Source organism: Tupaia chinensis, unplaced genomic scaffold, assembly GCF_000334495.1.
Source record: "Tupaia chinensis unplaced genomic scaffold, TupChi_1.0 Scaffold143644_1, whole genome shotgun sequence".
NCBI lineage: Eukaryota > Metazoa > Chordata > Mammalia > Scandentia > Tupaiidae > Tupaia > Tupaia belangeri.
The window spans coordinates 408,677-418,405 of record NW_006203492.1 but is presented as its reverse complement, the minus strand read 5'-3'; the positions used below and the strand labels follow the sequence as shown (position 1 = coordinate 418,405).

The following is a 9,729-nucleotide window of genomic DNA, read 5'->3' as shown; positions in this document are numbered from 1 at the left end:
CCCTTCTCCCTTCTCCTCTCGGGATCTTGGGCACGCACGCACGCGCGCCTGGTGTGAGTTTTAAACCACCGGGTCCGGGACGGGAACCACGGTCGACTACGTGGGAGTCCAGCGACATAGCCATTACGCCAACTGCTGGTCCCCTTTTTTTTTTTTAAGAAGTATTTTATTTATTGTTACTATATTATTGAAGTGTGACCAGAGAGAGAGGGAACGTGAGAAAGCAAGCTGACAGGTCCGGGACTCAGACCGTGGTCGGCAACGTATGGGAACTATAACCACCACGCCACCTCGCGGCCCTCTAACCCTCTTTCCACACCCGTGTTTTCCTCTTTGTCATCCTTATTTATTGATTGCTTTTCCGTACTTGGCCGATGGTGGCTGTTAGTGAGGCCGAGGGCGGTGTGGGAAACCTGTGTTCTCTGTTGCCCCATAGAGACGGGAACATTCTGTAGTGATGTCTCCTTCGATGGCAGGGGACGTTCCCTGTCGATAAAATGACCCCAGGTCCCGTGTGTGCCGGAATTACCGATGCGCAGATAGACCAGGTGGCCCACGCTTGACTTTGTGGTTTTTTTTTTTTTTTTTCCCGCTGTAGGGTGTATGTGCTTGCCAGAGAGACAGAGACAGAAAGCGAGAAATACTCCCTGGGGGATGGCCACACTGCGGTCCCTTCTCCTCCGTTCGCCTCTTGGGATTTGGGGCGCGTACACGTACAGGCCTGGTGTGTTTTAAGCCGCCGGGTCCGGGACTTGAACCGTGGCGACTCCCCCGGCGTCCTGACCGCCCTGTGGTCTGTTGCAGGCCCCAGGTCCCGGCTATGGCCGCGGCTACCATCGTGCACGACACGTCTGAGGCCGTGGCGCTGTGCCCGTCCTACGGCCTGTACCTGAAGCCCATCACCAAGATGACCATCAGCGTGGCCCTGCCGCAGCTCAAGCAGCCGGGCAAGTCCATCTCCAACTGGGAGGTGATGGAGCGGCTCAAGGGCATGGTGCAGCACCACCAGTTCTCCGCGCTGCGCATCTCCAAGAGCACCATGGACTTCATCCGCTTCGAGGGCGAGGTGGAGAACAAGAGCCTGGTCAAGTCCTTCCTGGCCTGCCTGGACGGCAAGACCATCAAGCTCAGCGGCTTCTCCGACATCCTCAAGGTGCGCGCCGCCGAGTTCAAGATCGACTTCCCCACCCGCCACGACTGGGACTCCTTCTTCCGCGACGCCAAGGACATGAACGAGACGCTGCCGGGCGAGCGGCCCGACACCATCCACCTGGAGGGGCTGCCCTGCAAGTGGTTCGCCCAGAAGGAGTCGGGCTCCGAGAAGCCCAGCGAGGAGGTGCTGGTCAAGGTCTTCGAGAAGTTCGGCGAGATCCGCAACGTGGACATCCCCATGCTGGACCCCTACCGGGAGGAGATGACCGGGCGCAGCTTCCACACCTTCAGTTTCGGGGGGCACCTCAACTTCGAGGCCTACGTGCAGTACCGCGAGTACGTGGGCTTCATCCAGGCCATGAGCGCGCTGCGCGGCATGAAGCTCATGTTCAAGGGCGAGGACGGCAAGGCCGTGGCCTGCAACATCAAGGTGAGCCCCGGCCTGGACCCGTGCTGGGGCGCTCGGGGGCGTCCCGGAGCTGGATCGGCGGGCCGCGGGGCTCGCACCCTGTCGGCGAGAGGCAGCACGCCTGGCCTGTGTTCACGAGGGCTTCAGGAGCACGGGTCCGAGCACAGTCGTCACGCCTGGGCCCGTGCACATTCCGTCTGATGGAGGACGTACATGGCTCTTTCCTTTTTCTCTTTTTAGAGAGATTGTTGCTCTAGGGCCCATGCTCTACAGAAAGCGAGAGATCACCCCTGGGCGGGGGGGGGGGTGGACACGGACGACCATAGCGCCGTCCCTTCTGCATTCTCCTCTTGGGATTTTGGGCATGTGTGCAGAAGTGCCCGGCTACACGTTTGCATGTTTGAAGCAGCCGGGTCTGGGACTCGAACTGTGGTCCACTCCGTGGGAGTCCAGCCATGTACCCGTTACACCATCTGCCGGTCCCTGCACACCTTTTTCATTTCCCACACGTTAAAGGGCACGTGTCCTGACAGCAGAGAGAGGCAGGGACAGTGAGAGCATCCCCTGGGGGGCGGGCGCTACGTCGCAGTCCCTCCTCCGGGAATTTAGGGTGTGTGTGCACACGGGCGCCTGCAGTGTTTCCCTGGACGCCGGGTCTGGCACTTGAACCTGTGCAACCCAGCTGCCCTAACTGCTTTGTCCCCTACGGGCCTCCACGCCGTTTGTTTTTGTTTTAAGGTTTTTGTCACAGGGTGTGTGTGTTCACCACCGAGACAGAGATAGATGGTGACCGGGAAAGTGAGAGATCACCTCCTGGGGGGATGACCACGCCACGATTCTTCCTCCCTTCTGGGGTTTTGAGCACACACGCACATGCACCCGGCGTGATTTTCAAGCCACCAGGTCCGGGACTTGAACTGCTGTCTACCATGTGGGAGTCCCGCACCGTAACCACCACGCCACCTGCTGGCCCTGGCCCCCACACGGTCTAAAGTACCTGAGCAGTAAGCCCAGGTTTTCTTCTTTTTAATCTTGTTCCCTTTTTTAAATTTTTTAATTTGACCAGAGAGGGAACGTAAGAAAGCAAGCTGTCTGGTCCGGGACACGAACTGCAGTCAGTCGCATGGGAGTCCGGCGCCCTTCACCACCACGCCACCTGCCGGCCCCCTAGTTTTTTCTTAACACGTGGTTGGAATACGTGTTTAGGTATTTTTCTGTAGTTGAGAGACCCGAGGGATGCTTTGAGAGCGATTTTTAAAACCGTACATCAGGGGACCAGCAGTTAGCGTAATGGCTATGTTGCTGGACTCCCATGTAGTCGACCGTGGTTCGAGTTACGGACCCGGTGGCTTAAAACTAACACCGGGCACATGTGCATGTGTGCCCAAGATCCCGAGAGGAGGAAGGAGGAGAAGGGATTGCAGCTTGGCCATCCCCCTGAAAGGGGGGGGCTATTTCTCTCTGTCTGTCTTTAAAAAAAAAAACAAAACTGCACTTCAGAACCGAGAGAGGTCGGTACCTCCCCCAATGTCCATTAGCTGGAAATCACACCAGCGCGTGTGCGTGCGTGCCCAAGATCCCGGGAGGAGAATGCAGAAGGGACTGCGGCGTGGCCATCCGCCTGGGGGTGATTTCTCACTTTCCCCGTCTCTCTCTGTCTCTCTGGCGAGCGCACGCACCCTACGGCAGAAACCCTACAGATAATCAATCTAGAGCTTCCAGTTGCTCTCCCCGTCCTTGACTCCGATCTGGTGTGGCTTCACGGTCACTGATGAGCCAGCCCTGCCCAGGACAGTGGGTTCCAGGGCACGGACAGCCCACACTCAGTGCTAGTATTGCCCCGGGGCATTGGTTCCGGGGACAAGTGGTCTCCGATGGCAGCCACAGGCGTCCTGCGGACTTGTGGGGAGGCGGGCCACATCATGCCCCCAGTCGCAGCGGGTGGGCTCAGCCTTGAGCTGCCAGCGCTGACGCCAGGCCGTCCGCTGGGCGTGTCCCTGCAGCTCCGCTTCTCCACGGGGCGGGAGGTAGCCGCTGTGACTCTGAAGAGGGCCTGCGGAGACTGCATTTCACACCGTGTTTTTGCTGGAGAGCCAGGGAAGGTGACAAGTCACCACCACCACCCCCAGGGGACAGCCACACTGCAGTCCCTTCTCCATTCTCTTGGGGTTTCAGACATGCACATAGCTGCCCGGTGTGTTTTATTTTTAATAATTTTTGAAACTTAGAGAGTTTTGCTATAGGACAGGTGCACTTGCCAGAGAGACAGAAAGAGACAGTGAGAATTCACTCCCGCGAGGGGGCGGCCGTGCCTCAGTCCCTTCTCTTTCATTCTCCTGGGATCTTAGGCGTGCGTGCACATGCATGTGTCCGGCGTGAGTTTCAAGCCGCCGGGTCCAGGACTCGAACTGTGCTTGACTACGAGGGTGTTCAATAGCGTAACCATTATGCCATCTGCCGGGCCTAATTTTTTTTTTTAATAAGATTTCTGCCTTAGAGCACATGTGCTTGCCAGAGAAGGTGAGAGAGAGAGACACTGAGACAGAAAATGAGACGTCACTGCCTGGGAGGGATGGCCACGCTGCAGTCCCTTCCGTTCATTCTCCTCCCGGGATCTTAGGCATGCGTGCACATGCATGTGTCCGGCGTGAGTTTCAAGCCGCCGGGTCTGAGACTCGCGCTGCAGCTGTGGCGGGCAGCGCCTTCAACCAGCTCACGGCCTGCTGTGTTTGCTTTGCCAGGTGTCTTTCGACTCGACCAAGCACCTGAGCGACGCCTCCATTAAGAAGCGGCAGCTGGAGCGGCAGAAGCTGCAGGAGCTGGAGCAGCAGCGGGAGGAGCAGAAGCGCAGGGAGAAGGAGGCTGAGGAGAGGCAGCGCGCCGAGGAGAGGTGGGTGCCGCACAGCCAGGCCCTCGGCGCAGGGGGACACGGCTGTGCACGCACGTGCGGTGTCCCCCTGAGATGCACACCTGCGTACAGCCCTGACACGGCTTCTCCCGAGCCCTGTGGGCCGGGCCTGCTGCCCTCTGTCCTCTGCAGGGGGCCCGGGGAGACATGCCTGGGCCACGTGCACTTTTGCCTTTGGGCTGCAGCTGCCATGGCACGGGGGCTAGAGGGTGCGTGGGGCTGGCCGGAGTGAAAAGAGGAAAACTAAACACCCCAGCCCTCCACAGCGGCTGCCTCGCTCAGTCTGTCATCGTAGGAGGTCGTGGGGGCAAAGCCAGGGTGTCATTTTTCTCTTTCTTTAAAGTGTTTTTAAGCTTTTTGCTATAGGGTACGTACGTACACGGGGGAAAACTGAGAAATCATCCCCCCTTCCAGGGATTTGGCCACGCCGCAACCCCTTCTCCATTCCCCTGGGGTTCTGGGCACGCATGCACACATACCTGGTGTGATTGTCAAGCCACTGGATCTGGGACTCGAACCGCTGTCACCCACGTGGGAGTCCAGAGCCTGAACCAGCACACCACTTGCCAGCCCCTGTCTTTGGTTTTAACGGTGGTGAAAGAGACTCGGGCCAGGAGTGACAGTAATGCAGCTGAACACACATGGGAAAGGTCCAGGTTTCAAGTCCCAGAGCCTCGGGGGCCTGCTGATGGACGTACACAAACCGTGACCCAGGCCACCAGGGCTGCAGGTGCATTCGTGTGAAGGCCCTCTCAAGGGTTCCTGTCTCAAGTAAATTTAAGAATTATTTTTTATTTTGTACTGTATCTATTTCATTGTTTTAATTTTACCAGAGAGGGACAGAGTGACAGAGAAAGTGAGAAAGCAAGCTGCCAGGTCTGGGACTCGAACCGTGGTAGGAGTCCAGCCCCCTTTACCATCACGCCACCTGCTGGCCCCTTCAAAAAGTAATTTGTAAAAAGTGACCGGCAAGTGTCTTGGTGGTTAGGATGCCTGGACCCTCACATGGGTAACCGCAGTTAGGAGTCCCGGACCCGGTGGCTTAAACTCACGCTGGGCGGATGTGCGTGCGTGCCCAAGATCCCGAGAGGAGACTGGAGGAGAAGGGATTGTGGTGTGGTCATCCCCCCGGGGGGGTGATTTCTCTGTTTCCTTCTGTGTCTCTGTGTCTCCCCTCTAGTAAGTACACTGCCTTGTAGCTAAAACTTAGAAAGAAAAAAAAAAGAATAAGCCTACCATGGGGGATCAGCAGAGGTTCCTGGCGTCCACACCGCCAGCTCGCCTTACCCTGTTTCTGGCATGCATGTGCGTGCCGATGCACATGAGCTGTCGCCGGCCAGGGACCTTGGGTTCTCATTGTCGCCTGCGGTGTGCGACCGCGCTGGGGTGAACACGGCCATGCGTCCGGCTTGTCTCTCTGCACCTGCTGCTGCACCCGGCTCTGGCCCCACCTCGTGTTCCAGAGGGGAGACCAGCCGGCGGGTTGTGGGCCCCGGGTGCAGCTGAGTGCTCTTCGGGGATCCCCGGGTGAAGCTGGTCCAGGCACGTGCCTGCTGCGTCGTCCCCGTGGAGGGAGCGCTTTGGGGATCCCGTTCATAGGGAGCTCTGGTGTGCGCGCTCAGGCTGGCCGGGAAGAGCAGTGTGGGGCGTGGTTGGGAACACGCCTGCCCTGCCTGGCACGCATCTTCAGGAGTCTGGACTGTGACCCCGGAGCCTGAGCTGTCTGTTGTGGGGTTCTCCATGCTTCCTCGAGTGCACCGCGAGTCCGGGCACCCACTGTGGCCCTTCCCATCAGGAAAACCGGGTCGGGCGTGATGTGCTGTGGGCTCTGAGGCTGGGTGGCACCCTCCTCTGGCCAGCAGTGCATCGCCATGCAGAGGGTGCGTGGTGGGCACGCCGGCCCCAGGGTTCTGGGTGCAGCCCGGTGCAGGGAGACTGCTGAAGAGGGCCTGGTCCTGCCCTGCCCGGGGCCCGCGATCGTGCTCGAGTGCTGCAGGTACTGTGGGCAGGGCGCTGGGTTCTGGGAGCTGACGGTGTGGCCAGTCGCTCTCTCTCAAGGCTGCAGCGGTGGGTGTCTGCAAGGCCCGGGGCTGCTGGCCTCAGCTCTGAGCTCGGGGGTCCACGCTGCCTAAGGCAGGGACGCCAGGACACCTGGGTGTGGGTACCCCTGCTCGCTTTCGCTTCCGAAGGCTCTGCCATGGGGGGCCCAGGCTCAGCATGTGGGCTTTCATTCCTCTCGGTGGGAGCTGACTTTCTTGGCTGTGGTTTTTGTTTTTAAGAATTATATAATTATCTTTCTTTATTATTATTATTTTCGAGAGATTTTTGCCTTAGGGCGCACACACCCGCCGGACAGACAAGGCGAGAAGTCATCCACCAGCCTTTTTCCTTTTTTTTAAGTTGCTATAGTCCACGTGCACTCAGCAAAGAGAGACAGAGACAGAGAGGGAAAGTGAGGAAGCAAGCCTCCAGGTCTGGGACTTGAACTGTGGCTGGCCACGCGGGAGTCCAGTGCCACCTGCCGGCCCCTGGGTTTTCTTTAGTTATTTGGTAGAAGGTGCACGCATTCGCCGAGGGGGAGACAGAGACAGAGACAGAGACGGAGGGAGGGAGGAGGGCACCTCCAGCAGGGCGAGGTCCTGGCGCTGCCCCTTTTCCTCTGTGTCCGCATCCTGGCAGGATTTGGGCCCCGGCGCACGCAGGTACGCCACCTGTCGTGTTTCTCCAGCCTCTGGGGACAGTCTGCAGCCCAGTCGACTCTGGGATGTGACCCCCAACACGCAGGTGCTGGGCCACCCCCCACTCCTGGTGACCTGGGTTCTCCCAGTGTCCGCAAGAGAGAGGGCAGCTAGGGTCTGGGGCTTTGGGCTTGCTGCGGTTTTGATTCTAAGTACTGTCGCTGCCTGCCAGCAGTCTGTGGTTCCCCCACGGGATTCCCAGCAGGTGGCGCACGCTGGCCGGTGTGCGTGCGCGTGTGCGTGTGTGTGTGTGTGTGCGCGTGCGCCCAAAACCCTGAGTAAAGAAGGGACCACAGTGTGGCCATCCCTCCCGGAGGTGATTGCTAGTTTTCCACCTGCAGTGAGTGCACTGTCTTCTAAGCAGCCGCCATCACGTGCCCCCCGGCGTGGTGAAGACACGAGCCCCTCACCCGCTCACTTCCCTCGTGCCCTGCACACGGACGAGCGTGCGTCCTCGGGGTCCCGTCATCGTGGGCTTTACCGTTCCACAAGTTGGCAGAGAAGGGACCGTGTGCGGTGGCTGGCACGTGCTCCGTGTGACCCTGCCCTCAGACTCGGTCCCGGGTTCTCGCCCGGGGTTATGGAGACCCGTCTTGCGCCCGTGCTAGCTGTCAGGGCGTCGCAGGGCCTCATTGTGGGAGCCTGGGAAGGGGCTGTCTCCCTGTGGGAGCAGGTTCCGGCAGGTGCTCCAGGGGTTGGGGCGTGCGCTTTTCCAGGGAAGCCCTCCTCCCAGTGGGCTCTGCCTTAGGCTCAGCCCCGTCTCCTGGACAGAGGCTGGTGTACGTGGGCGTCTCCCTGGTCCGGGCAGCCTAGCCTCCCTCCAGGGTACTCGCAATCCCCACTGCGTCATTTGTGCTGCATGGTCTTGTTTGCTTTTTAAAGAGATTTTTGCTAGAGGGCCCATGCGCTGACCAGAGAGACACAGACAGCAAGAAATCACCTCCCGGGGGGATGGCCATGCCGCCATCCCTTCTCTCCAGATATTGGGCGCGCGCACACACACGTGCCCGGTGTGAGTTTTAGACCGCTGGGTCTGGGACTCGAACCACAGTCGACTCCATGGGAGTACAGTGCAGCAATGTAACCATCACGCCATCGGCTGGTCCTCCCGAGCTGTTCTAAGGTGTATCTTGTTGAAAACACGGGTTTTGTTTCTGTCACGTTGCTATAGGACCAGTGCACGCACCAGACACAGACAGAAAGGTCCATGAGAAATCCCCCCAGGACAGCCACGCCACCGCCCCTCCACCTCGGTTCCCCTCTGGATGTTGGGCACGCACACAAATGCGCCCAGGGGGCTGTTAGTTATTCCTAAGGTTTTGCCAGAGGGTGCGTGTGCCCGCCCCAGGGACAAAGACGGGGAAAGTGAAGTCATCCCTGGGGGGTTGGCCACGCCGCAGTCCCCACTCCTCCACTCTTCCTGGGATGCTGGACACGCACAGACGTGCCAGCCTGGTCTTCTTTCTCTTGTTTTTCTGAATATAATGTTATTTTCTCACTCATTCATTTTAATATAACCAGAGAGAGAGACACACAGAGGGAAAGTGAGAAAGCCAGCCACCAGGTGTGGGACTCCACCGTCAGCCATGTGGGAGTGTCCAGGGCCTTGACCACCGTGCCACCTCCTGGTCCCCCCTGGGGTCCAGCACCTCAGCTGCCATACTCCCAGATGGATGGCCCAGTTTTCTTCTCAAGTTCATTTCTTTCTCAGGGCCAGCAGGTGCTGCAGCCGTGAAGGGGGCGGAATCCCACAGGGCCAGCTGCACGGTTCAAGTCCCGGACCCGGTGGGACTAGGTGATCCCTCCGGGCGGTGTGCGTGCGTGCTCAGCATCGCGAGGGCAGAATGGAGGAGAGGGGATCGCAGCGTGACCATCCCCTCTGGTCCCCACGGGTGGTTTCTTACTTTCTTCTGTCCCTGTTTTCTCTGCCCTGTTTTTTATTTTATTTTTTTGGAGAGGTTTTTGCTGTAGGGTGCATGTGCTTGCCAGAGAGACAGAGAGCAAGAAATCACCCCCCCAGGGGGGACGGCCACGCCGCAATCCCTTCTCCTCCCTTCTCCTCTCGGGATCTTGGGCACGCACGCACACGCGCCTGGTGTGAGTTTTAAACTTCCCGGTTCGGGACTCGCACTGTGGTCGACTGTGGGAGTCCAGCGACATAGAGAGTACGCTAACCGCTGGTCCCCCTTTGCCCTGGTTTTGTGGCAGTGTGCATGCTCCGTAGCAAAAGTTAAAATAGAAGATGATTTGCAGGCCAGCCACTGGCAGGCTGGTGAAGTCGCCGGGCACGCCCACATGGCCGCCCACGGTTGGAGTCCCGGACCTGGCGGCTTGCTGCCTCGCGTGCCCTCCCTCTCTCCCTGTCCTTGGAAAATGAGGAAGTACTAGTAAGAAGTGAAGAAGCGCGGAGATGCCTCTTACAGCCAGGACTGGTTCTCAGGCCAGCCGGGCACCCGCGTCCTCCCGTGCACACCCGCGTCCTCCCGTGCACGGCTGCCCGCGGTGCTGTGTGGGGCCGGCTG

General features: G+C 59.2%; 1 protein-coding gene across 1 annotated transcript; it reads left to right on the top strand.

Annotated features, from left to right (window-relative positions):
- Positions 1 to 745: 745 nt before the first annotated feature.
- AKAP17A (A-kinase anchoring protein 17A) lies at positions 746 to 4,451 on the top strand (the record flags this gene model as incomplete). Its single annotated transcript, XM_014582519.2, is given in 2 exon segments — positions 746 to 1,582; positions 4,303 to 4,451. Coding segments are annotated over 2 exon segments (911 nt in total), but the record flags the coding sequence as incomplete, so codon positions are not given.
- Positions 4,452 to 9,729: the final 5,278 nt, after the last annotated feature.